This window comes from Elephas maximus, chromosome 2 (assembly GCF_024166365.1).
Source record: "Elephas maximus indicus isolate mEleMax1 chromosome 2, mEleMax1 primary haplotype, whole genome shotgun sequence".
NCBI lineage: Eukaryota > Metazoa > Chordata > Mammalia > Proboscidea > Elephantidae > Elephas > Elephas maximus.
This window is the reverse complement of record NC_064820.1, coordinates 213,689,355-213,716,745: the sequence shown is the minus strand read 5'-3', so window position 1 is coordinate 213,716,745 and position 27,391 is coordinate 213,689,355. Positions and strand designations below refer to the sequence as shown.

The window sequence follows — 27,391 nt, the reverse complement described above, 5'->3', positions numbered from 1 at the left end:
CCTAATGAAAGACTGAGGCCCCTTGAGGCCACACAGTGGGCTAGTGCCTGGGGCCTGGCCAAGCCAGCCAAGCAGAAGCCTGAAAAATTGAGGAGGGGAGTGGTTGTGGAGAGGGGAGATGGAGCAAAAGAATTGGTCTTTCACAATAGCACCAAGGTAATCATGATTGGAAAGAAAATGAGGTTTCTAACGGGCATCCTGATACTTGTTCCACTGCTTTTATTTTGACACGTGGACCCAGGGCAGGAGCAGCAGCACCTTCCAGAGCTCAGGGCTCTAAGGGTCTTGGGTCAGCTCTGGAGCTGCAGCTGGGGCAGGACCAAGGGAAAGACTGCGTACCTAAAACACAGGGCCCCACTCAAGCAACTGCAGCAGCTGTGCCCTCCAACGTGCCTGCTTCCTGCTGCCAAAGGACCCTCCTCCCTCTCCTTATCTCCCTCCCTTGTTCAAGAGCCCTGCATAGCTCCCCACTCATCTCCTCCCTAGCAGGCTGGTGCTGGAAGCCGTGTCTAAGCCCCACCTCTCGTTTCCCTGCTCCCAGAGGTGCCCAGGCTCAGGGCAGGCCCTGCTCCCTCTCCCCTACTGGTGGCACCTACCATTGGGACCCCATCCTTATGCCAGCTGTGCCCACACCTGGAATACTTGCCCCCTCTGGATCCTGTGGGACCCCCACAATCCAGCTGTATTTTCTACTTGAGCTCCCTCTGGGCCCCAATGAACCAGAACCCCTGCAGCCCAGGTCCCCTGCACAGTTGGGCTGGGCGGGGGGCATGTCCCTCAGAAACCCCTCTAACCTGTTGGGGCCACAATGGTGTGGGCTGGGGCAGCATGCCCCCTTGTTCTCAGGGCCTCCAGCTACTCCCAGGTGTCTGTGGTAGGGGCAGGGTGGGGATGCCCAGGTGGAGCCCAGAGCTGAGGGGCTACCAAGAAGTCGAGGTCTATAGCCCTGCAGCCCCCTTGGTTGGCCTCAGCCCTCACAAATCAAGGGGCCTTTTGAGGAAGGGTCAGGCAGGTCTAGAGGGTGGCCAACTTATGGTGAACCCACTGCCCAGCCTAGGGTTCCTTGGGTCAAGACCACAATAGTGCCAAACTAAGAGACCTCAACCGTCTCTGTGGAGGGAGGCATTGACAAGACATGGGGTGCCCCTGCCTACCCACCCCATGAGGTCACACAGCTGGGGCCAATGGGAGGGAGCCAGGCAGGACATCCCTCAAGTGGGTAGTGTTGGGGGGCTAGGGCTTGTGGTGAAGTGGCTGGGAGTCAAGAGCCCCAATCCAGCCCCACCCCCTGCTGAGCCCTGTGTGGCCCAGGCTGGTGGCAGTGTTCATGGCCTCTCTGGGCCTCAGTCTTTCCTGTGAAATGGGCCTGTTGAGTGGATGTCCCGGCTCTGCCCTGGGCATCCACCTGTCACAGGTGTACAGGCTGCACGTAGCTCCGTGGGAAGAAGCCAACACGCCCAGACAGCTGGCCCCGCCACCAGTGGGGATCCAGGCGCTCCAGGACCTCGATGATGTCGCCACGGCGGAAGCTGATCTGCGAGGGGTCCTGGGCCGAGAAGTCAAACTGGGCCTGGGCAAAGCAGGCCCGGGAGGACTGCGAGGAGAGGAGGGGTGGGGCGGGTCAGTGGGACCATGCCCAGGTACCCCCTGCTAGCCCCTTACAGCCTGACTGGGACCGCAGGCTGCGGGTCAGGTCTCTTGGGGCCGGGACTTCAGGGAGATCCCTGCCTTCTGGGGCCTCACGTCCCGGCTGTGCAGCCGCCATGGCTGTTTTTGACTCAAGGCCACTGGCCACAGCAAAGAGCCTTGTAAACTGTTGGGTGAAGTGCAGCTGAAGGGTGTTTGCTGCTGCTCCCCCCGGCCAGGCTTTGAGGGGAAGGGCTGTCACTTCAAGCTGCTCCGGGCTCTCAGTCATGGGTGCCTGTCCTCTCTGTCCTCGAGTGTGATGGTGGGTAAGTCCCTGCTCTTTGTGGGACTCAGTTTCCCCACCTGCCCTAGTGTCTGGACTGGAGCTCTCCACAGGCACACCCTGCCAGGATCTCCACTGTGCACCCAAGGAGCTCGGTCCAGATTGGGCGATAGACATCAGCAGAGGCCGTAATTAGCCGTTCTCTGCCCAGGAAGCTGAGCCAGCTCTGGAGCTGCCCACAGGGTGCGTGACCCCAGGGCCCAGGCCAGAGAGAAGCGGTGGGTGTGGGAGACCCTCAATCAGCCCCCAGCTTCACCATGGCTCCTTCACAGTCCCCAGGGGCAGAGCGGATCCGTGCAGTGGGGGACAGTGCAGGTCTGGGAGACAGGCCCTAGCAGGCTCTTCAGAGAAATTTTGGGCCCAGGTGTCGGGCTCTCCATGTCTGGGAGCTCATGGTGTCTTCGGCCCTTGGGCTCAGAGGCTGCACTAAAACGGATTCTCTGTAGGCACCATGTTTGCCAGTCCTGGCACATCTGACAGAGGGGAAACTGAGGTCCAGTGAGGGAAGACTGCCTCTAAGTTTGCACAGCAAGGTGACAAGGTGGGGGAAGGTAGACAGGCAGCTTCTCTGTGGAGGTCAGCCGCTCCCAAGCCCTAGGCCATTCCATGCTCCCTAGACCCTCCCAGGTCTTGACCTCCAGGCCCAGGCCTTGCTGACACCCCCAAGACAAGCAGCCTGTTGGGGTTAATCACCCCCTTGGCTGGCATCGTCACCGTAACGAGAGCGGGAACTAGTCCTCAGGCCAAAATGACAGGGCTGGCCAGCAAATTGCTGTTATTGTGAGGATGGGGGCAGACAGGCGCTCACACCCCACCCAGGTCCAGCTCCTCAGGGGCAGACATCAGGACTAAGTCTAGTGGCACGTCATGTCACTATCTGAGGCTCAGTTTCCTCATCTGTACAGTGGGCACAGTGAGGCTCCAAGAGTACAGAGCCCAGCTCAGTGCACAGTCTTGGTAAGCTCAGAGGTGTCAGTTCCTTTGTGCAACATATGCTTATTGAGGACCTACTGTGTGCCACACACTATCAAGGGAGCTGAGAACAAGCTAGACACAGTTGGCCTCCTGGAACTTCCATTCTGTTCCACCCGTTTCTTTCCTTCTTCTTTCCCACCCGATGAACTCTGGAGCCTGGGCCAGACCCCTCCTCATCCTGCAGCCCCAGCTGCCAAGGAAGAAAGGGTGGCCTGAGCCCGGGGGCTCACCTGCCCCACCACCTACCCACCTACCCACCTACCTCAAGCAGGGGCTCCTCATCCCGCAGGAAGATCTGCCGCTTCTTGGCGATGGTGGTGGTGCGGTAGAAGTCGACCAGCTCGTTGAGGGAGTTGAACTTCTCCTCCCACAGGAAGTACTTCCCTGAGGCCTCCCGTAGCACCTTGAAATGCTGCACCTGGTCCCCGTAGCTGGGGGTAAGGACCAGGCCGCCTCAGATGGGTCCAGTGTCTCTCCCAGTGCCCACAGAGCCCCAGATCCCCAGGGCCATATGCCCCACCACCACCTGGAAGCAAGCCTCTCTCAGGCCTGGTGTCTGGCTACAGTGCAGGCAGGGAGGGGAAGGGAGGGGAGGGGAGGGCCCGAGATCCCACTGGCTGGCCTGACCTGAGACCTGGTGCGCATGCCTGGCAGAGGAGGATGGCTGTGGACCAGGCCCCTGACCTGGCTGCTTTTTTGCTATGTAACTTCACCTCACTGGATCTCAACTTGGAAAATGCTGACTACGGTTTATTTGCAACAGCAAACAGGCAACTCAGAGAGTGGGGTTTGGATGGCATCTCCGCTCACATCTCTTCAATGTCCCCCTCAGCCCTGACATTTTCCCTGCGCCCTCGCTGCCCCCAGATTTCTTGGAGAGCGAGTCCTAAGAGCGTCCCGCTGCTGAGAGGGGACCTCTGTCATGTTGGATGCCTCATGTCAAGAACCTTGTGCGGCCCCATTGCCCTCAGGATAAAATCTTGGCCTCAGGCTCAAGATTTGGCCCCAATGATGTGTCCAGCCTTATATCCTTCCTCTAGTCTGTGATTCAGTCAGTGGGCCCTTTCTCCCCACCTCCTGGTGTTTGCCCAGACCATGGTCTCTGCTGAGAACAAACCTCCTTGTACCTTCTAGGCCTGCCTCTCCCACCATGGTCAGCTGGGCAGAACCTGCCTTCCCATACCAGGGCAAGCCCTTCAGGACTGGACTGGAGGTGGTGCCATGTGGGTTGGGACACAGCCATCACAGCCCCTCCCTCCTGCAGGGCGGCTAGCCTGCCTCATGGCCCAGGAGGAGCCAATTGAACCCTTTGTATGGTAGGGAAACTGAGGCCCGGAGCACAGCTGTGAGCTGCTTGAAGTCACAGCAAGAAGAGTGGAGCTGGGGCTGACTCTGAGCAACACTGACACTTCGTATTGGTGATCATTTACGACAGTAGCAGTGCTAATCATTCGCACTGTGATGCTAGTCCTGCCCAGGTCATGTAGCTCCAAGTCCAGTCCACCGCCAGGCTGCTTCCTGGGCTCGGCTCCCTCTCCACGCTCCCTCCATAGGCAAACTAGCCGGACCCACAGCCCAGCTCACCCTCTCCAGCCTTGGTGACCTCTGTGTCAGGGGTGGGGCACAGTGAGGGAGGCCTGGGGCTCTGGAAGCTGCAGTGCCAGTCAGCGGGCTGCCCTGGGCACCTGGCTGGGCTTGGGTCGTGAGGGGCAGTGGCCCATGGTGCGGCCTCACTACCCAACCAGGACAGCACCAGTGTAGGAACACTTGCTTCTTGGGTGTTGTGGAGGGCATCCCCCCAGGGCAGAGATGGCCGTTTTGTTCACATTTGGGCCCGATGAGAACCTACCCCATCCCGAAACTTGATGGTGAAAAGCTGCCTCTGGGCTCTAAATCAAAATCTTGTCAAACCATTCTGGACAGTGTGTGTAGCTGGGGCTTGCCCGTGGCCTGAGTCTGCAGTCCCAGCTCTACAGGCCTGCTGTTCCCTCTTGACCCATCCTTGTCTGTGGCTCACTTCTTCCACCATCAGCCCTGGGGCTGGTGCGTTGCCTTGTTAAGGACTTAAGATAAAGATTTGTTCAAGAGTATGTGTGGGGAGCAAAGAAGGGTCCCCCAGTCTCCTGGAGTTAAGGGCTCCAAACCACACAGAAGCTCCCTCTCCACTTCCTAACACACCTCCAGGCCTTTGCCCACACTATTTCCTCCACCTGGAAGAGATTCTTCTCTAGTCAAACTCCTACTCATGCTTCAAGGCCCAGGTAAAATGGCCCATCTGAAAAGCCTTCTCTGAGGCCCAAAATCAGAGTTGGGGATGTCATGATTCCTCAACCCTTTGTACAGCCTTTTTGTAAACCGCTGTTCTTACTGGCTTGCATACCAGACACTAACCAGGCAGGGAGGCAGCAGTTGGCCCCAGCTTGTACGCAGGCAACTGGGCCCAGCCCAGCTGGGAGAGCCCCAGCCTCAAGTCTCACTGGGACGCTTTGCTCTTGGAACCCTCTCCTGTGGACCCTGACCCTGGGCTCTGAGTCCACCAGGGCTCTGAGTCCACCAGGGCTCTGAGTCCACCCACCCGCTGCTGCCTGTCAGACTAGTTCCACACTCCAAAGGGAGCCTGCAGCCCTGTGAGCAGGGGGGCAATGGATCCTGAGCCTGAACACACAGAGCAACGGGTCCCAGCATTCCAGGGCTCGGGATCTGAGAGCAGGAGCACGTGCAAGTCTGGGAAACCTGTGGTACCACCCTCACCTACGCCTGCGCAAGCAAGTGCTCAGAAAATGACATGTTTTGTCCCCCTCCCATCTGGCCCTATGCCTGGTGTTACAGGTGAGGAGAGTGGGGCCCACAGCCCCGAGTAGCTGTGCTACGATGCTGCTGCTTGCCAGCCCCCACCCCCAGCCCCCTGCCCAGTGACAGCCCCATCTGAGGCCAGCGGGGCTTCTCCCCATCGATGACTGACAGTTCAACATCTGTCTGTCTGGCCCTGGCCCACACTGGGCCCCTAACCAGGAGGGCCTTTCCCTTTCCTTGCTGGGTCTTGGCCTGGGCCATCCTTGAGGTCCGGTATAGCCCAGCTCCTCAGGGAAGCACTGAGAACCCCTCAGATCAGGGGCCACCCTCTGGTACTCTGCAGACCTCGGCCCCCATCCCTGGTCCTGGAGAGCTTCGGGGCATGGCAGCAGGAGTGGAATCTAAGTTCAGATGACCCCACTCTGGGAGGGAGGGAATCAGCGCAGACCACCCTGCCTGCTGGGTGAGCCTCCTGAGGTGGAGGACGGAAGGGAGGCTGGCAGGGAGCAGGAGCCGGGGCCTGAGCCTGGGCAGGGCAGAGGGAACACCTGGAGCTGGGGCGTCTGTATGCATGCATCTGTGTGTGTCTATGCGTGTGTGTCTGCATATCTCTGTGTGTGTCCATGTGTGTCTGTCTATCTGTGTTTGCATCTGTGTGTGTGTCCGTGTATATCTACATCTGTGTGTCTGTGTGTGTGTATGTCTGTCTGTGTATCTGTGTGTCTGTGTGTGTCTTTTCTCCATCGTGTCTGGTGTATGTTCCAGAATGCTGTGGACATGTGTCTGGGTGTATCTCTCCCTGCTCTGTGGGGGTGATCGTATGTGTCTCTGTGAGCAGTATGCGTGTGTTCATCTGTGTCTCACCCCCACACTTGGGGGATGAGGGGCTGGGCGGCTGCTGGGCTGGCAGAAAAGCCCCAGGACCCAGTCAGGCCTGGTACTGGCAGTATCAGGTCCTGCCCAGCGGGTTTTTCTGGCCTGGTGGCGGCAGTGGCTGTGATGACAGATGACAGCAAAGGTGATGGTGGCAGCCTGGGGAGGAAAAACAAGGCTCGGGTGGAGCAGAGGAGAAAGAGAGGACCAGGCTTCCCTCCCAGCCTGCCAGAAGGGGTCCCAAGGCCCCCAAGTGCCCCAGCCAGGGCCTGTGGACCCACCTGGGAGAGACCCAGGTGCTAAATGCCTGCTGGATGATCTCCACTGGGCAGACCCTGTCTGTCCTCATTTGCCCATCTCTGAAAGGGGAGAGACAGAGTCACCTGTACTGCAGCAGCCTGGAAATAGATGTAAACTGGCCTGAGGGTGGTCAGGGGCCTAGGGAGACACTCCTGCTGAGCCTTTGGGACGTGGGGCAGGTGGACAGACAGGCAGACCAGGGCTGTCAGGTCACAGAGGGCCTTGGGCACTGCTCGGCTGCTCCTGGCTGTGTGGACTTGAGCAAGTCGCTGTACCTGTCTGGGCTTCGGTTCCTTATCTGCAAACTGGGCCCCTGGTGATCATGCAGTCTCTCTCCCTTCTTTCCAGCCTTTGCTGTGAGTCCTTATCAGCCTCCTCCTCCCCTGCTCCTTTCCTCCAAAGCCTTTATCATTTTCCAAGATTTTATATATTTACTGTTTGCTGTCTGTCACCCCTGTAGAATGTGGGCCTCAAGGACAGCAGCTCTGCTGTATTTTGTTGGTGGCTGAATGGCTGGCAGGGCTGGTGCAGCTGGTGCTCAGCGGCTCTGCTGACTGCACAGGCAGAGCAAACACATGTGCGTTGACTCATGGACACCTCTGGCAGGACAGAAGCAAACACCTCACTTGAGAACAAGGGCACGGGTCGAGTGTGGGCAAAGTTACCAAGCCTGGTGCAGCCCGGGCCTGGCCCTGGCCCTGGCCTGCCAGCTGCCAGCTTAGACGTGCTCCCTGACAGGTGGAAGGGCAGCCCTGTGTCAGCTTGTAAAGGGCACTGTTGCTGTGCAAGGCCCATAAACCTTACCTCTGACAGCTTTATGGGGCTGGCATGTGTGTGCAGGAGCTGCCACATGCAGGGGTGGTTGTGCAGGGGTCCCTGACGGCCGGCCAGCAAGAGACACACACATGTCTGCCAAGCCATCCCTTCCCTGCAGCTCTGGGGTGACCGTCCCCTCACCATGCCAGAGGCGAGGACACGACAGCCAAGAGCAGGCCAGGGCTGGCCTCAGGTCACATCACAGGTGCAGGGCCAAGACTCTTCCCATACCACTGCCGCTTCTCTAAAAGCCTAGATTCTTGGGGGGGGGGGGCGGAGAGGGGGGTAGTGTTCCAGGAGCCTGGCAGAGGATCCCTAAGCTCTCAGCAGACTGTGTGGCCTTTGGGAGTAATATAATGATAATTACTATAACCAGCATTTGTTGAGCACTTACTATGTTCCAGAGCCCTGGTGGCACAGAGGTTAAGAGCTCAGCTACTAACCAAACTGTCGGCAGCTCGAATCCACCAGCCACTCTTTGGAAACCCTATGGGGCAGTTCTACTATGTCCTCTAGGGTCGCTGTGAGTTGGAATTGACAGCAAGAGGTCTGGGGTTTTTGGTACTGTGTGCCAGCCACTATTCCAGGTGCTTTGCATTACAGATGAGGGAACAGACTCAGAGAGTAATCTGCCCAGGGTTAAAAGCTAATAAGTTATAAGAGTTGTAAGCTAATGTCCCCCCCACACCCCACCCCGATGATGGACCCCTGGTGGGACCCAGGAGCCTTGGCCCAGCTGGGGAGAAACTGAGGGTCAAGTGCGCCACCTGGTGGCGGTGTGTGCAAATCACTGAGCCCATGAAGCTCCTGCTGATTCTAAGACTTGGCAGGTATGCCTTGGGGGAGGGGTTGGGGGGGGCATGTATCAGAATTTCTTTGGGAGACAGCCTCAGACTCCTTCCCAGAACAAAATTGGTGCCCAGTCCTCCTCTGCTCAAGAACTGTCCTAGGCTCCCATCTCCTCTCCTTGCCAGACAACTTTTTGTTCTCCACACACACCCCTCTTTTTCCACGTCTGGGTCTTTGCACATGCCATTCCCTGTGCCTGGCATACCTTCTCCTCTCCTTATGCACTGAACTTCTACTTATGCTTCAGAGCCCACTTCAGGTGTCCCCTCCTTCCTGAGGCCTCCACTCTGTGGAATGGCTCCACTGAATTCCCCTGTTCATTCATTCTTCACGGAGATCTTCTGGGCCAGGCCTGTCTACTTCCCCATCACACTCCTTGGTCTTGACGTGCTCACCGTCCCCAGGCTTAAGCGCTGCAGCTTACAATCGATGCACAATAGAAATGTGGGAGTCACATCGGCTTGGGCAAACTCTGGAGCTGAAGTGTTTAGGTCTGAGTAGATGAGGAGGACCCACAGGGGTGCATCCCCACCGGGAGGGCCCTAGAAGAGGGCAGTGCACTGAGGTGCTAATGGGGGAAGTTCCGGCAGCGGGATTTGTTAGGAAAGGAGGTAGCCACAGCTTCGCTCCGCTCAGCTTAGCTTAAATCAGCTCAGCTCAGCTTAGCTTAAATCAGCTCAGCTCAGCTTAGCTTAAATCAGCTCAGCTCAGCTCAAGACTCAGAAGCGGTTCAGGTCCCCTTCTCCTCCTGCTTTGCCAGGTGATCTTGGCTTTGCGGTTGGTCCCAGGAGCTACTGAAAGCCAGACCAGCCCACCTGGAGGGTACCATTCTCAGAAGCTTACCAGGCCCCTTCCCATCTGTTTCCAACAGCTGGCATTTAGAAAACTGCCACTCCAAGCCTTCGCAGAAGAGGCTCCTCCCCAGGGCCCTTGGGGGGAAACGGTTGGCAGGGAGGTGTAGAGAAGTGGGGATGCGGGTGCGGGGGGAGGTTCTACAGATTGCAGTGGCCCCAGAGCATCCTGGTGTGGGGGTCAGGACCAAAAACTCACAGTACTTCGCCCTCCCCACCAGGACACTGATAGTACTCCCATTTTTAGGGTGAAAAACAGAGTCTCAGAGACGCAAGGGGCATCCCAGCCCCTCAGGATAATGAGGTGGTTCCCAGGGAAATGGAAGTGATAATAGCTGAATGGCTGACTTTGTAGAGAGTGTGTGCTAGGGTGAATGGGAGCACTCACGATGTTGGTCATCCCCTGGCCCCCAGAGCCCTTCTGATCAGAGTGTCCACCCTCGGGGCTCCTCCAGGCCTGGGTGGGGAGATCACCACTTCCCACGGCCACTGCTGCTCCTTTGGAATGGCTGGGTGAACTCAGAAACCTTTCTAACATCAAGTTGAGATTTGTGTCTGGGGCCTCCCTCTAATCTGCAGCAGCCAGGTTCAAGGGGACACTTGCTCACTTTCTTAAGGAAGGAGCGCTCTCAGCTCTTTCAATAACCACCAGGAGCACACAGACATAATGTGCTAATTACAAACCCTGCGCTCACCACAGTGAGCTGACCATAAGCACCTGTGCTCCTCCACACCAGGAAAGCCCTCACTGAGTGCTGTGAAACGTGCCGGCTACAAAGACCAAGGAGGTGCGAACAGTTAACACCCTTGGCTTCTACCTTGAATGGCTGGTGGTTCAATTCCACCCAGAGGCGCCTTGGAAATGAGGCCCAGTAATCTACTCGATGGCAACTGGTTGATTACAAATGGAAGAACCAAATGCTAGCAGTGGATGTAGTAATCACACACCCTGAGAGGCTGACTGCAGACAGAGCCTCGATGGTGGCGTTCCTCCAACCAGGGATGTTTTCTGCCAATGGGAGCCCTAATGCGGCTACTGACGGGGCCCTGGTGGTGCAACAGTTAAGCTCTAGGCTGCTAATTGAAAGGTTGGTGGTTTGAACCCGCCCGGCTGCTCCACAGGAGAAAGACATGGCAATCTGCTTCCATAAAGATTACAGCCTAGAAAACCGATGAGGCAGTTCTACCCTGCACTCATGGGGTCACTATGAGTCAAAAACTGACTTGATGGCACCTAACACCAGCGTGGCCATTACGGGCAGACTGGAGCTGCACCAGAACAGCACACATGGTCCCTGTCTGAGCCTTTCCTCTTCAGTCCTGTCAAACTTGCATCTTCATGTCCAGCCCAGCTCTAACCGTCGAAGTGCTCCCGTGTTTGATTACCCTTTAGAAAACTGTCAAGCCATTTCTGTGAATCAAGCCTGACATCCAGGAAAGCAGACCTGACACTGGACGGGCGGTGACCCCAGAGGCAGTGCAGCTGTCCTGCAGTGTTCGCGCTCGTCCCCCACTTCCAAATGGCAGCGTCGTGCCCCAGTAACAGCTACGATGGTAGCAGTGAGAGCTGATGCAGCCAGCGTCCCTACAGGCCAGGCGCTGGGTCACTCACAGCAACCCTGGGGAGTGATTTTGCTGGCTGTCCCCTTCCACAGACTCACCTGCCTCCCAGATCAGCCATGTCTCCCCTCGCCCCATAGCAGGCCACCACCTTGCAGCTGGACAACTATCTCAGGCTGCCACGCCTACCCAACAGCCCTTTCTCCTCACTGCAGCCAGAGGAATCAATTTAATCTGATCATGCTGTCCCTCTGTTCAAAACCCTCCATGGCTCCCTATTCTCTGAGAGCAAGACCAATTTCCTTGCCAGACCTGTCAGGCCCTGTGTGATTGGGCCGCCCCAATCCTTCATGGTAACTCCCACTGCCCCACCCCCACACCTCCTGGCTCCTTGAACACACCAAGTTCATCCCCATCCCCGGGCCTTTTCACCTGCTCTTCCCTCTGCCTGGAAATCTCCCTCCAGATCCTCACTCCTGGGGACACCCAGGAGCCTCTACCTCCTCCTTCAGGTTGTTGCTCAAACGTCACTTCCTCCGAGAGGGCTTCCCTGACCACCTTGGCTCATGACATTTTGTATGTATTTGTTTCTTGTTTATTGTCTCTCTATCTCACTAAGACATAAAACCCACAAGAGCAGCAACTTTGTCTTTGTCACTGCTGATTCCCCAGTCCCTAGAATAACCTGGTGCGCAGCACATGGCTCAATAAATAGTCCATCATTGAATTTACGCATTTGGACCCTACTGGGTCTGAGCACTGGGACTAGGAAGGAGAGAGACCCATCAGGGTCCTTTGTCGCCCCACCCCCCGCCCTGTTCCTTCAACCCTGCAGATTCCTCAACCACCCTGGCCTTGGCCTTGGGGAGGGGTTTCTACACAGCCCAGAGGCTGCCATGCCCTGCTAGACATCCCCATCACAGCCACCCTGACTCAGTTCCAAGCGTGATTCTAATTGCCCTAAATAAATTAACTCATTGGCTTCTTGCAGTAATCCATTACATGAGAGGAAACAGGCACAGAGAGGTTAAGTGACCTGGCCAATGTCACACAGCCAGGAAGTGGCAGAGCCAGAACTCCAACCCAAGCAGCCTGGCTCAGGGGCCCATCCTCTCAACACGGTCATGTGGCTGTGGACATAGTGGGACCTGCTGGAGCACATCCTGGACGACTGCCCTGCCCTATCCCTCCTCTGATAAAGAATCTTGAGGGCTCCTTACTGCCCCTGGAGTAAAGTCTGACTCCTTAGCCCAGCATTCAAGGCCCAAGCCTGCTCTCCAAGCACTGCACCCCAACCCCACCCCCACCCCCACCCCCTGCTCTGGGCCATGCCCTGGGCTGGGCATCTGCCCTGTGGCCCCCAGACTGTCACTGGCTTCCAGGCTGCTCCTTCTGCAGGGAGGGACCAGTTTCCTCCCCCCTCACTCACCGAGCCCCCGCCCTCTCCTCTGCACACCCCTCCATGGGTCGGCACTCACTTTACGGAGATAGAGAACTCCCCCGGGGAGCTCTCACTCTCCCGGATCAGAAAGGCCCCCAGGTGGTTCCGCTTCATCAGGATTTGTTCTGCCAGCTGCCGGGAAATCCTGCCCGAGTACCACCTGCAGGGGAGGCACAGGTGAAGGTAGCAGGCCAGGCGTCGATCCCCAGGTCCCTCATGCCAAAGCAACATGCTGACCCTCACAGCAGTCCTGGGATGCAGAGGGCGTGACCACACCCACTTTGCAGATGGGGAAACTGAGGCACGGAGAGGCAAAACAGTATGCCCAGTTACACAGCTGTGGCAGGCAGGAGCTGGGACTCAATCCCAGCATTTGGTTCCTGAGCCTTTCCTACCATATCAGGCAAACGCCCTTATAAAAATGGAAAAACCACACTGCAATGAACCAAGACACAGCCAACCTCAGCTAAGCTTTACAGTTTTAGATGGTGGATGCTTAAAAGTAAAAAAAATATAGAAGTGGATGGCAAAAGTAAAAGTAATAGCAGCTTGGATCTGATGAGAAAGGTCTTTCAGACCTTTCACAGACTAAGGCCTCCTGGGCTTTTGCACAGGAACGAGTCTGTTTTCCTGCTGAACAAACAGAACTGGGTCTATAGAAGGTGTCTGGTAAATGCTTGTAGTCTTACAGAATCCCCAGCCCGCAACTGGAGGAAGCAGCACGGCCTAGGGAACAGGGCCTGGGGCTAGACACAGGGATCCAACTTCTATCTGGCCCACCTTGCTGTGAGGCTCCAGGCAGCCCTGTCTTCGCGGGGCCCTTCTTACCCGAGGGGCTAGATTATCTCTTACTGGCTTCCTGGCACCAGTGTTTTATTGTTCAAATGGGGATACTGAGGCCCAGAGCAGCTGAGGTCTCATGGCAAGGCCATGGCAGACCAAGGGCAGGGCCCTTCACTCCTTCAGCAAATGCTTCCTGAGTCAGACTGAACTTGGCGCAGGTGGCAGATGTGAGGTGGGCCTTTTCCTGTTGTCTCAGGATTTTGATGAGGCCTTGCGGCTGAAATCAAATGGCATTAGATGCAGTGGCAGATGCTGTTGGCACGCCGCCCATACCCCCCACTCTCACACACATGATGAAGGCTGCTTAATGTACACACTGCTGATGTTGCCGAGGGCTGACGCCCTGGGAACACTGTCAAGCAACGTCTGATAGGAGTAGTGGGCAAACACCTCAGCTCCCTCATCCCTGGGGGTATAGCTCTGGGGGGGTATTCTACACTGTCTCCTGGGGCTCCCAGCAAGATTGCGCTCTGGTTGCCCACAGCCGTAACTGTGTTGATAACACACCTGTTATGCCTCTGTGCCTTCCTTTCCCCACTTCCCTACTCCAAAGTAAGTTACTTGTCCTCAAATGTGTGTCTCAGGGACTGCTCCTGGGGGAACTTTTACTCTCAGAAGTCAGGGTCTAGGCCACCGCTACCCCTAAAACTGGTGGGGGACCTTCAGCCCATTTCCCTACCCTGGGGTCCAGAGGAGGTGAGAAGTGTGGAGAGGGGGTTGGGGGTTGCTCTGGCAACTTGTGTGAACACTGGAAGGGTCTCCAGAGTGGAAGGGGTGAGTGCGATTGCTGGGGGGTGGGCTCAAGGGAGTCATCTGGAGAGCTTGGCCTAAGTCTCCCAGAGTTTGGGGGACCTGGAGCCCGGTGCCCAACTTGCTTGGACCAGTGTCAAGGAAGCGCTCTCTCATGGCAGAGTGAGGAGACGACTGGGCTGGGAGCATGACAGGACCCAGGAGCAGGCTTCTCTAGAGCCAGGGTGGTTGGGAAGGAGACCCCAGGAAGCCACAGGAGTAGGGCAGGGCTAATGGGGCTCTGAATGGGAGTTCCTAAGGGGCTGGGTGTCTCCAACGAACCCACCAAACCCACAGGAGGGGTCAGCGTGTAAGCATCTCCAGCCCTCAGAGGGTGTCACAACCACACCTTCCAAGGAGGCTCTCACATGCCTGCCTCCACACTAGGAAAGCGAGGGCACGTCCGGGGGTGGCCAGAACACGAGGGCACAGGAGGAAGAAAGCCCTTCAAAGTACCCAGAGCCAGGTACCTCATCACACCAGTGTCACTGGTGACCACCTGCAACAGTCTTCATTTTACTGATGTGGAAGGTGAGGGCCGAGAGGGGCAGGGACGCGCCTGTTGTGGGGTGAATTGTATCCCCAAAAGGCACGTCATATACCTGTACACTTGACCTTGTTTGGAAAGAGGGTCTTTAAGGATGTTAAGATCAGTTAACATGAGGTCCGGCTGGAGTAGAATGGGCCCTGATCCCATCTAAGTGGTGTCTTGCAGAAGAGGGGAAGAGACAGACAGAGGGAAGGTGGCCACGAGACGATGGAGGCAGAGGCAGAGTGATGCTGTGGCCGCAGGCAGGGAATGCCTGGAGCTACCAGTTGCTTGGAGAGACAAAGTATCCCCCTCTAGAGCCTCCTTTCACCCTGAATTCAGTCCTGCCTCCAGAACTGTGAGACAGCACATCTCTCTTGCTTTAAGCCCCCTCAGCTTTATTTGGGCAGCACCAGGACACCAATGGGCTCCCACAGGTCACCCAGCTGCCCCCTTGCATAACCCCAGTGGCAGAGCTGCCTCCCGGGCAGGGTGGCTCACAGTGCCGGGCCTTGAGCCACACCGGGGCACACCATCACGTGTGACCTGATCAAGCCACTCCATCTCCCTGGGCCTGTGTCCTTACCCGTAAGATGGTGATGATGAGAGCCTCAGAGAGCTGCTGGCACTGAGTGAGCTGTTACCTAAAGGTGTGTGCTGCTGTGACAATCAGGAAGTGGTTCAAACCCTCCTCCTACACAGCCCTCAGCTGGGGCTCTCTGCTCCCCCACCCCCAACAGCTTCTACTCTGACTTCAAGGCTCATGGACCTTCCCCTTCCTCTGGAAAGCCCCCTGGCCCCCACTGGCCACACAGCTGGGCCAGGTGCCCCTGTGGCCCCCAGGGGGCCCACTCTGGGGAGAAGGGATCTGGACTGTGCCTCCCCACTGGGGGCTCCCATGGGCAGGCAGGGTGATTGTGGGTACTCAGGGGAGGAGCAGACCTGCTGCAGACTCCCCGCACACCCAGCGCCTTCCCAGGCTGAGTCAGGTGTGCAGCTGGGGTTCCCCACAGCTATTTTGGGGACCGGGGACCAGGGCCAGGGCCAGTGCCGAGGCTGCCTAAAGCATGCCTGGCACTGCCTTAAAGTGAGTTGGCCAGCAGCTAGAACCCAAGCCTGCTCTGTCCAGGCACAGGGACCAGAGGCGACCTGAAGGTCATTAGGGGCTGGGACACTCCATGGCTCCCCACGGCCCTGGGTGGAGTCTCACCTCCAACCACAGGCAAGTCTTTTGTCACCTTCTGTCCCATCCTAATCAAGTAGTATCCTCTGCCCAGTGCTTCTCTGGCTGGGCTGGGCTACCTCCTTCCCCTCCCCCTTACTGACAGAAAGACTGAAGGCCAGAGAGGGCAGAAAACTGCACAGTATCATACAGCCAGGAGGGATATCACAGGCCTTGAACCCCACAGTCTTGGGGAGGGGTGCCTGGAGCCCAGGCAGAGTGGCTCAGGACCTGGGTGGGATGGCGCTTTGCACTACCATAGGAAGGTAAAAGTGGTGGTAGCTTTGGAAATAACTCAAAGAGAGATATACCCCCCAGGCCTCACCCTTACTCTGCACCTCCCTCCCCTTCCACCTCATAGCCACACATGTATCACAGCCCCCAGTCTGCCCTCTCCAGCCTGTCATCTGCCTCCACATTGGATTGAAACCCTCCCCTGCTCAGATACCTCCCATGGTTCCCCACCACCTTGGGCCTGGCATTTGAGGTCCTCCTGCCAGCCCCATATGGCACAGGTTCTCCCTCATTACTCTTCCTTTGCTTATTTGGCCCTCCCCCAGGAATGCCTTTCTCCTTTTCTACTTAGCCAACTCCTGTGTAGCCTTCCAAACCCCACTCCTTGCCACCTCTCCTGAGAAGCTTTCCCTGGTTAGTCACTTCAACACTGATGGTCTCCCCAGGCCCTACTCTCTATGTCTGGTCTCTCCCACAGGACTGGGCTGCTCTGAACCCTCCATGACCCCAACTCAGCCAGACTGGGCCCACAGGGTCTGTGGGCAGCGTCTCTTGTGAGCAGTGTTTCCTGTGGGCAGTGTCCCCTGTGGGCAGTGTCTGGTGAATAGGCAAGTAGGCAGCTGTGTCGTGGGGCTGTCTGAGCCATCATTAAAATGTGTCTCATTTGTCTCTAACAGATTTTGTTTGCTTAGGCCTGCTCTGGGACCGGCTCTGCCCACCCACTCTCAGGGTGACAGCATGCGATGTCACTGCCAAGAGCTGACCGGGCAGCCCCAACTCACAGGTCCCAGGTCCCAGGATACCTGGGTCTCAGACTCACCTCCCATTCCAGGAGAGCGGTCCCACATGCTCCTTGCTGATGTCCAGCTCCCCCCTCTACCACCCCAGAGGCAGGGCCCACAGGGTCTGAATCTTGCCCACCCCCCACTGCCTCTCCCACTCCCCATCTCACCACAGGGGTGCTCTAGAATCCTCCACCATCTGCACAGACTGTAGCTGCAGCTGCCCTTGCATTATAGACAGGGAAACTGAGGAACAGAGCAGTCAGGGACCTGCCTGAGGCCACATAGCTGCCAGTGGAGAGCCCAGGCCCTGCCTTCTCCCAGGGCGCTCCTGGACAGGCTCCTGGTGGTCTGGGTCCTCAGTGTCCTCACATCTCCCACCCATGTCCCTGCTGTATGCGGTTGCTTCTGTGTGGACGCGTCTCCCATGTGTGGACAGTGGCTGGGGGTAGGGGGAGGGTAGGGCATTCCCATGCCAGAAGGACACACTGTGTCAGGGCCTCACCGCAGCTCAGCTCAGCCTTCAGCTGCGGGGCCTTGAAGAGGCAGGGCTGGGGGCACTCACGGGTGGGGTTTGACACGGATGTAGTTCTTGGGGATGAAGCCCTCGGCGCCCCGGAGCTCGGCCTTGTACCAGTTCTGGTCATCCTCCATGTTCAGGATCTATGGGCGGAGAGACATGGCTGCTCAGCCACTGAGCAGGGATAGCTGTCCTCTCCCCTGCCCAGCCCTTGGGCCTGTGGAGGGGCCCCTTCAGCCCCCCATCCAGAGGAGAGCTGGAGGCTCAGGCAGGGACCACCACGGTCACCACGTGCCTATGATTCTACCACCCTGCTTGGTCCCTGGGTCAGGATACCCCACCCTCAAGAGGTCCACAGCTTCCAGGGGAAGGGCAAGTGGGGAGACACAGAGCAGGTCTGCTTAGTGCTGTGGGGCCCTGCCAGCCAGATCCCTGGCAGACTGGGGGGTCTTGGGATGCAGATCTGGGCGCCTCCGTCTGTGAGCTATGCCCCAGCATGGGGGTCCTACAGCATTTAGCCTTGGGAGAGAGAGTCTGCCATCCCTAGGAAGGTCGGGACACAGCCTGAGCTCAGCTTCTAGTGAGGCGTCTTTAGAGGCATGTGTACTGAAACAGCCCTTAAAGCCTTGAACTCAAGGGACCATGATTTGATGGAGGGATTTTGGCACCAAGAAACAAATAAGGGAGGCCTTAATTTTTTTTTTTATTTGCAGGGACAAGGCCTGGTCAGGTCACATGGCTAATTTTCTATAGCTGTGAGTGCCAAGAGGAACTGAGCTAGCAGGAGAGGGGTGGGAGTAGCTGTGGTGGGCTGAGGGAGGAGATGGACCAGGCTCGGGGGGTGGGTGGGAAGACAGCAAGTGCTAGAACATGAAGTTGGGGGCTTCCTCTGCCCTGATCCCATGTATCCCTCCGAGGTCCACATTATTAAATGCCACTTTACAGATGAGGAAACTGAGGCCCAGAGAGAAGGAGTGACTCAGCTGAGGTCACACAGCGGGGGAGAGGCAGAGCCAGGAATCTGGAGCCTGGGGTCTTCAGCTCCACTGGTCTGGAGGAGGACGCTGGCCCACCAGCTGGGACCCCCACTGTGTATCTCTCCCAGCTATACCAGGGAAGGTCCCAACATAGCTTAACTCTAGCAAGGATATTCATTGAAAGGAAAAACCAGATATAGAACAGTGTTATAGGTTATAGAACAGTGTTATAAATTGAATTGTGTCCGCCGGTTCTGATCCCTGGTGTCTGTGAACGTGACCCTGTATGGGAACCTGTTTCTTTGAAGGTATCGATTAAGTTAACATAACGTCATATCGCAGTAGTTGCTGTTACTTGCCGTGGAGTCGATTTAGACTCGTGGCGACCCCATGCGTGCAGAGTAGAACTGCTCCATTGAGTTTTCAAGCTGTGACCTTTCAGAAGCAGATCGCCAGGTCTGTCTTTCAAGGTGCCCCTGGGTGAGTTCAACTGCCAATCTTTTGGCCAGTAGTCAAGCTCTTAACCATTTGCAGCACCCAGGGACTCCTTACTGGAGTAAGGTGGGTGCTAATCAACCTCAGCAGTGTCCTTATAAAAAAGGAGAAGAGACACAGACACAGTCACAGAGGGAAGATGGCCACGCGATGACAGAGGCAGAAATGAGTGATTCATCTAGAAACCAAGGAGCACCAAGGATTGCCAGGACCACCAGAAGCTGGAAGAGGCAAGGAACCATCTCCCTCCAGAGCCTTCAGAGAGAGCACGGCCCTGCTGACACCCTGTAATTGGACTACTAGCCTCCGGACCTCTGGGACAATACATTTCCGTCATTTTAAGCCACCCACTTTGTGGTGCTCTCTATGGCAGCCCCAGGAAATGAAAACAAACAGCATCCCAAGCAGAGGGCACTGCAGTCTGGGCCAGGGCAGGCCAGGCCAGGCCAGTGCAGGCATCAACTCACAGTAACATTTGCCAAGGGGTATATGAAATAAGCACATACATAGAATCCAAAGATTATTAGCCGTCACCAGGCATAAGGGGAGAGGGAGGCAGGGGAAGCTTTTGTTTGGGGGTCACTGAGTTTATGTTAATGGTGGTGGAATAATTTGGGAGAGGATAGAGAGAATGGTCGCACAACTGAAAGAATGTAATCAGTGTCACTGAACTGTACATGTAGAAATTGTTGGACTGGTGTATGTTTTGTTCTGTATATTTTCACCACACACACAAAAGCCTGCCAAGAGGAACTGGACTTATCTCCCTCAGGCCCAGGCCTGAGGCTCCACCCTTGTGGGCAAGCACCGCCCCCCCATCTGTCCACCAGCCCCGTTGAGCCTCTTCCTTCCTGCCCCTGTGGTCTGGGAAGGGTCAGCAGCCACAGGGACAGGCGGAAGCAGGTGGCTGAATCAGGAAAATCTCTCTGTAAACAAACAAAAGAAAACAACTCCCCCAACTTATTAAGAAAATTATGGCCCCTAGCCCCTAGGTGGTTAAGAGCTTGGCTGCTAAACAAAAGGTTGGCAATTTGAATCCACCAGCCGCTCCTTGGGAACCCTATGGAGCAGTTCTGTTCTATCTCATAGGGTCGTTTTGAGTCAGAATCAACTCAACAGCAATATGTTTTTTTGTTTGTTTTTCTTTTTAGGAGGCCTGATGCCAGCCATAGACACAGGTTAAAGGAAGGTGTTCTGGGCCTGGGGACCTTGTCCACTCTGTCTGCCTCCGACTCACTCCATGGCCGTAGCCTTAGCTTCCCAATCTGTTAAATGGGCACACTTAAGGCCTACACTGAACACGGCAGTGTTTTGTGAACTACAAACTCCTGCATGCACATGTGAATTAAAAAAAAAAAAACAAAACCCACTGCCAACTGAGTCAATTCTGGCTCATAGTGACCCTATAGGACAAAGTAGAACTGCCCCATAGGGTTTCCAAGGAGCACCTGGTAGAGTCAAACTGTTGACATTTTGGTTAGCAGCTGAGCTTTTAATACTGCACCACCAGGGCTCCCACATGTAAATTTACTATATATAATCCCTGCTTTGCTTTGTTTTATTTTCCCGTTGTATCTACTTGGAGGACCCAGAAATGTGCTTATTGATTATATTATCTAAATTCTTACTGTTAATATTGTTCACAAGCCTCAGACCCCCTGAGCTGTAGGAGTCCACACAAGGGAGAGAGACCTGGCTCCTGTCTGTGAAATTCAACAGCCTGAGGTGAAACACACCCGTCAGCCTGCCTGCAACCTTCCTTCCTGCAGCATCCCCCTCAGGAACACGGTCCAATGAGCTCACTAAACAAAGATTTACTGAGCTCTTATCACGTGCCAAGTACAGACAGTAAACAAGGAAACAGTAAATAAACAAGATAATGTGATACAGTGGTGAGCATTCTGAAGACTTAAGGCAGGATGACCTTGACAGAGAATGTCTGGTGGGGTAGGGCTCCTTTAGACTGTGGTCAAGAAACACCTCCCTGAGGAGGGGACATCTGAGTGAGACTCGAACCACAAGCAGGAACCAGTCATGAGATGTGGGAACGGTGCCCAAGGAGAGGGAACAGCTCGTCTAAAGTCCCTGAGGTGGCAACAAGCTCTGTCTCCAGAACAGAAAGGAGGCCAATGGGTCTGGGATTGAGTGAGGGAGATGCAAGGGTTGTTTGGTAAATGGGGAGAGGTGGGCAGGGGCAAGGGTGTACAAGATCTTACTGGCCATGGGAAGGAGGGAGTTCGCATTTATTTTAAAAGCCATCGGGATGAAGGACATTCCGTGGTCTCAGGGGTGAGGCTGGCTATGGAGACACGGGTGCTGAAGCCACCACGCACACCCCATCTTAATATAGTTAAGATGTGCATACTACTCAAACAAGTCTATAAATCCAATGAAATCCCACCTGAAATTCCAACAATCTTCTTTGCAGAAATGCAAAAGCCTATTCTCATATTTATACGGTAGGGTAAGGGATCAGAATAGCTAAAGCAATTTTGAAGAAAAAAAAATTAGGAGACCTCACATTTCCTGATTTCAAAATATACTTTAAAGCTGCAGTAATCAAAACAGCCTGGTACTGGTATAATAACAGACATATAAACCAATGGAATAGGATTGAGAGGCCAGAAGTAAATGCAAACATCAATGGTCACGTAATTTTCAACAAGGGTGCTATCTTAGTTATCTAGTGTTGCAGTAACAGAAATACCACAAGTGGATGCCTTTAACAAACAGAAATTTATTCCCTTAGAGTTTAGGAGGCTAGAAGTCTGAATTCAGAGTGCCAGCTCTAAGGGAAGGCTTTCTCTCTCCATTGGCTCTGGGGGAATGTCCTTGTCATCCATCTTTCCCTGGTCTAGGAGCTTCTCAACACAGGGACCCCAGGTCCAAAGGAGGCCCTCTGCTCCTGGCTCTTACTGCTGGGCACTAATGAGGTCCATCTCCTCTCTGCTGGCTTCTCTCTTTTATTTCTGAAAAGAGATTGACTCAAGATACAACTTAATCCTGTAGATTGTATCCTTCCTCATTAACATAACTGCCACTAATCCTGCCTCACTAACAACACACAGGAAAAATACATCAGATCACAAAACAGAGGACAACCACACAATATTGGAAATCATAGCCTAGCCCAGCTGGCACACATTTTTGGGGGACACGATTCAATCTATCACAGGTGCTAAGTCTATTCAATGGGAAAGGAAGAGTTTCTTTAATAAATGGTGCTGGGAAAACTCGATTTCCACACGCAGAAGAATCAGGATTCATGCCTCACACCATACACGAAAACCAATTCTAACTGGATTCAGGACCTAAATGTGAAAACTAAAATCATAAAATTCTCAGAAGAAAATGTAGGGTCCATGCTGTGAGCCCTAGTGTTTAGAGATAGGTTATTAGATATGGTAACAAAAGTCCGAGCAGCAAAAGACAAAACAAAAATTAAATCCTTTTGCTCGTAAAAGGACTTTATCAAAAAAGTGAAAACACGACCTACAGATTGGGAGCTGGCTTTGGAGAACCACGTATCTGATAGGAGCCCTGGTGGCGCAGTGGTTAAGAACTCAGGCTGATAACCAAAAAGTCAGCAATTTGAATCCACCAGCTGCCCCTTGGAAACTGTACGGGGCAGTTCTACTCTGTCCTATAGGGTCTCCATGAGTCGGAATCAACTCGATGGTAAAGGGTGTATATATCTGATAAGGATCTAATATCCAAAGTATATAAAATATAACTTAACAAGAAGACAAACAATCTAATCAAAAAATGAGCAAAGGACTTGAACAGACATTTTTACCAAAGAGGTTGTTAAAAAACGGCCAACAAGCATATGAAAAGATGTTCAACGTGATTAGTCATTAACCCATTGCCCTCGAGTCTATTTTGAATCTTAGCAACCCTACAGGACAGAGCAGAACTGGCCCGTAGGGTTTCCAAGGAGCAGCTGGCTGGTGAATTCGAACTGCTGACCTTTTGGTTAGCAGCCAAGCTCTTAACCACTGTGCCACCAGGGCTCCAATTAGCCATTAAGGAGATGCACATCAGAATCACACAGGACCCCTCATCTATTGCTGGTAGGAATGTACAGCCACTGTGGAAAAGTTTGGTGGTTCCTCAAAAAGTTGAACATAGAACTACCATGTTGTGCTGTTGAATCGGTTCTGACTCATAGCGACCCTATGCACAACAGAACGAAACACTGCCCGGTCCTGCGCCATCCTCACAATCTTCGTTATGCTTGAGCCCATTGGTGCAGCCACTGTGTCTATTACCATATGACCCACCAATTCCACTTCTAGGTATATACCCTGAAGAAATGAAGGCAAGAATGCAAACGGAAACCTGTACACCAATGTTCACTGCAGCACTTTTCACAGTAGCCAAAAGGTGGAAATTACAGAAATGTCCATCAACAGTAGAATGAATAAACAAAATGTAGCAGACCCATACAATGGAATATTACTCAGCCATAAAAAGAAATGAAGTCAGGATGCATGCCACAACATGGATGAACCTTGAGAAATTATGCTGAGGGAAATGAGTCAGTTGCAAAAGGACAAATACTGTATGATCTCACTTATACGAAATAAGCAAATATATAGAAATCAAGGATCACAGCCGTTATCAGGGTGGGAAGGAGGGGGAAAGCAGAAGTTTTGGCTTAGGGGTCCTTGAGTTTATGTTAATGGTGGTGGAATAATTTGGAAAAGGGTAGCAAGATTGGTTGTATAACTTGAAGAATTTAATCAATGTCACTGACTGAATTATACATGTAGAAATTGTTCAATTGGTATATATTTTGTTGCATATATTTTCACCACACACAAAAAAATCATTAAAAAAAAAAGGTGTGGGAGGCCATTGAAGGGGCACGGGGGGGTGTTAAGCTCTGGGCTGTGCTTTAAGTAAATTGCCCTGACTGCCAAACAGGTGGGGAGCAGGGGGGTGGGAGGTAGTGGGGGCTACTACACGGGCCCAGGAGGGTGAAGGTAGAGACCTGGACAGGGGCAGCAGATGTGTTCAGAAGTAGTCAGGCTGGGACTCAATGACAGGCTAGACAGGAGAGGTTGAGGGATGGCGACAACAGATGACAACTCCTAGGGTTTTGCGGGGAGAAGGGGGATTGGTATGGCTGTGCGGGGGTCTGAGATGCTGTGGGCCTTTCTGTGGGGATGTCAGCATGGCCACCTCTGGTCTCGAGGCTCCCCATGTCTGGTCTCGGGGGCTAGGCCAGCCATGGAGAGACAGTGCTGGAGCAACCACCCACACCTCTCCTCCAGCTGGGAGAAGTGGGGTCCTGTGTACCCCCAGATTCCTGGCCTGTTGTGAGGGTAGCTTTGCCCCAGGGAAGTGACCTTCGGGGGCAGGGACCTATAGGGCCAAGTCCAGCTGGAGTGGCCATTTGTCCAGAGTGAGTCCATGTCCCACTGAGTTCTCACCCAATACCAACCCTCAATTTTGAAGAACAAGTTCCAGGGCAGGCTCCTGAAGGCCATGAGACCAGGCTGGACACAAAGCTGGTGAAAATTCATCTGTACTGTGACAGGGGTGGGTCCAAAGAAAGTGCTCTGTGGGATCGTGAACAGGATGGGCTACTGAGCTTAGCCTCTACCTAGATGGGAAGGGGCTGGACACCTGGCTCCCTTCCTCCTTCTCACTTATTGCTCTCTAGTCACGAGAATTTTCCTTCAACTCTTCAAACATATTAATACAATCCTGCCACAGGGCCTTTGCACCAGCTGTTTCCCCAGCCAGGCGTGCACTTCCTCCAGCTCTTTACACGGCCAACTCCTGCTCATCCTTCTGTTCTCAGCTCAGATGTCACCTCTTTGGAGAGACTGCCCTGCCCACCCCATCTAGAGCAGTCCCACTCCTCTGTCCCAGCATTATTCTGCCTTCCATCTGTCTGTGCTGATGTCTTCAATCCACTCTTCCTCATCTTGTTGGTTGCCCATCTTCCCCTTTGGAATGTCAGCTTCACTAGGGCAGGGACTTGATTTGTTTGCTTTTGTTTGTCATCAGCACTTAGGAGGATGCCTAACACAGAGTAGGTGCTCAAGAAACGTTTATTGAAAGAATGAAGGAGAAGGCAGCTCCTCCCCCTGCCTGTCACTCCCCCACTGCTCCTCATTCCTCGAGACTGAAAGGTTTTTCTCCCTGGTCACCATAGATAAAAGGTGAAAGCACCACCGAGAGGGTTCAGACCCCAGTTCCAGCTAACATTTTAATTCTTTCCTTCTTCCTTTGACTTTCCACATATTTTATTAAGAGCCTGCCATGCGCCAGGTACTGTCTCATGTCCTGGTGCTGCAGGTGGTCCCTGCCCTCACATCGTTGACAGTCTGGTGGGGGAGGCAGCAAATCCTCCGCTCACTCCTTCCCAAGCAGCTGTCACAGTGTTAGATGCAAACACGCCACCAGGAGTCTGCCAACTGTAGCAAAGGTTAGTTGGTGTTATGGATTGAATTGTGTCCCCCCAAGATATGTGTTAAAGTTTTTAACCCCTGTGCCTGTGAACATGAACTTGATTGGAAATAGGGTCTTACGTAATTAGTTAACATAAAGACATATTGGAGTTCGGTGGGTGGCAAGCCTGTGTGAGTGGATTGTAAAAGATGAGAAGAAACATGGGCAGACAGATGGAAGGCACCCATGTGCAAGGAAGCAGAGAAGGAGTGATGCTGCAGCGGCAAGCCAAGGCACGCCTGGGCTGCCAGACACTGGGAGAGACAAAGAAGGGTCTTCCCCCCGAGCCTTGGAGGGAGCACGGCCCTTCTGCCTTCCAGCCTCCGGAACTGTGAGAGAATACATTTCTGTCCTCATAAGCCACCTGGCTTACGGTACTTTGTCATGGTAGCAGCTAACACCATAGGAGAACTTGATTAATCTCGGGTTTGGGGATGGCAGGGGACAGGAGTCAGGGAGGAAAGGGGAGAAGTCACAGTCTTTTCAATAACTGCTTTGAGGGACCTCCACTGAGCCAATCCCTCCAAACCTGGGTCAGAGCCCACTGCCCACCCAGTCCCATTAGCTAACCGCCCACTCCTTCCCAAAGCCCCAAACTGAGTCTAGAGAGCCCCAACTACTCTGAATTAAACCTGGGTCCTCCCAGAATCTCATACTCTGGCCAGAGCTCTGGCTGGGTGGACCAGAGGCCACATCCAAGCACAGAGAAGAGGGAATTCCTTAAGGGGATGTGGCTCCTCCTCTTGATCCCAATCCCCAGCCCAACCTGTCCAGTCTCACAGGAAATGGAGTACAGGCTTTAGAGTCACAAGGTCCTAAGTTCAAATCTGACCCCATACCAAGGCAGCCGTGTCACCTGCCTGTAGCTTAGCTCAGCCGTTTTTGAAATGTAGCACCAACTCTCCTGCAGCTTAAATGGGACGTTGGGGTGCACTGCTGAGCTTGGGGTCTGGCTGTCATAGGAGTCAGCCAGTGGGAATTCCTGTCCCTTCTTATGCCTGAACCCAGGCTGAGAGCTGGGCCCAGGGCTCAGAGTGGAGGGACAGCAAGCCTAGAGCCCATTGCTTCATGGGGAGACTGAAGCCCAGGGAGAGGCAGCAGCTTCATTAGGGTGGGTTATGGCTGCTCCAGTGCCTACCTCTTGGCATGGCCACTCCCTGAATCTAGCCCCTGAGAGAGAACCTACAGACCCATCTGCCTGGACCACCCTGGAGAGCTGTGATGTCCACCCAAGGGGCCCAGACAAGGGGAGATGAGCTGTGGTATGGCACTATTTTCTCTTTTCTTCACACTTCTGGGAAGCTCATCTTTGAAGCTTATATCTCAGTTATTTTAGCCCCACTAGATTAGCATGGTAGCCCTGGTAGTACAGTGGTTAAGAGCTTGGCTGCTAACCAAAAGGTTGGCAGTTCAAATCTACCAGCCGCTCCTTGGAAACCATATGGGACAGTTCTACTCTGTCCTATAGGGTCACTGTGAGTCAGAATCAACCTGGTGGTGATGGGTTTGGTTTTTTTTTTTAGGTTAGCATATGTACCTATTTCTTTCCTCACATCTCCTCTCTCTCTTTCTCTTGCTCGTATTCTCTCAACACTTGTTTTTTGGTTTTTTTTTAATTCTTTCCTCAAAAACTGTGTGCTGAACCAACTACCTTCCAGGCTCAGTGCTAACGTCTCCTTGAATCCTCAAAACAGCCATAAAAGGAGGAATCATTAATCATCTCATTTCCTGGATGGGGAAACTGAAGCTCAGGGGGACAAGGTGGATTGTCCAGAGCCACAGCCAGTAACTGAAGAAGCTAGGCCTTTCTCCTTCACCGACTGAATTCTGGGGGGGCTTCCTCGAGTCCCCAGTTCTTAAATCCCCCATCCCTGCCCGGCCTACCTTGAGCGTGTCCCCCTTGTTGAAGGCCAGCTCATCGCTCTCTGTGGCCTGGAAGCTGTACAGGGCCACAGACTCCATCCCGCTGTCCCTGTCCCTCCTGTGCTCTCGTGTGCTCTGGCTTCTGGGCTTGCAGAGCAGGCCAGCGGCTTCCTGCTTCCTCCGCAGTGCAGGGGAGTACTGACTTCCTCCGTTCTGAGAGTGTGTTTGTCCTTTTGAAGCTGAGG

The 27,391-nt window shown here is 54.3% G+C and overlaps 1 protein-coding gene across 1 annotated transcript; it reads right to left on the bottom strand.

Moving 5' to 3' along the window:
• Positions 1 to 193: 193 nt before the first annotated feature.
• On the bottom strand, positions 194 to 27,391 carry GRAP (GRB2 related adaptor protein). The gene is made up of 5 exons (XM_049874706.1): positions 27,168 to 27,391; positions 17,392 to 17,489; positions 12,465 to 12,587; positions 3,207 to 3,375; positions 194 to 1,594 (listed from the first exon to the last, which is right to left on the bottom strand). Exons 1-5 carry the CDS (start codon positions 27,243 to 27,245, stop codon positions 1,409 to 1,411), a joined length of 654 nt encoding a protein of 217 aa, XP_049730663.1. The 5' UTR covers positions 27,246 to 27,391; the 3' UTR covers positions 194 to 1,408.

Coding starts and splice junctions, on each gene's coding strand:
- GRAP (XM_049874706.1), bottom strand. CDS start 27,245: ATGGAGTCTGTGGCCCTGTACAGCTTCCAGGCCACAGAGAGCGATGAG. Junction 17,490..27,167: donor ACAAGGGGGACACGCTCAAG/GTAGGCCGGGCA, acceptor CTCCGCCCATAG/ATCCTGAACATGGAGGATGA. Junction 12,588..17,391: donor ATCCGTGTCAAACCCCACCC/GTGAGTGCCCCC, acceptor CCTCCCCTGCAG/GTGGTACTCGGGCAGGATTT.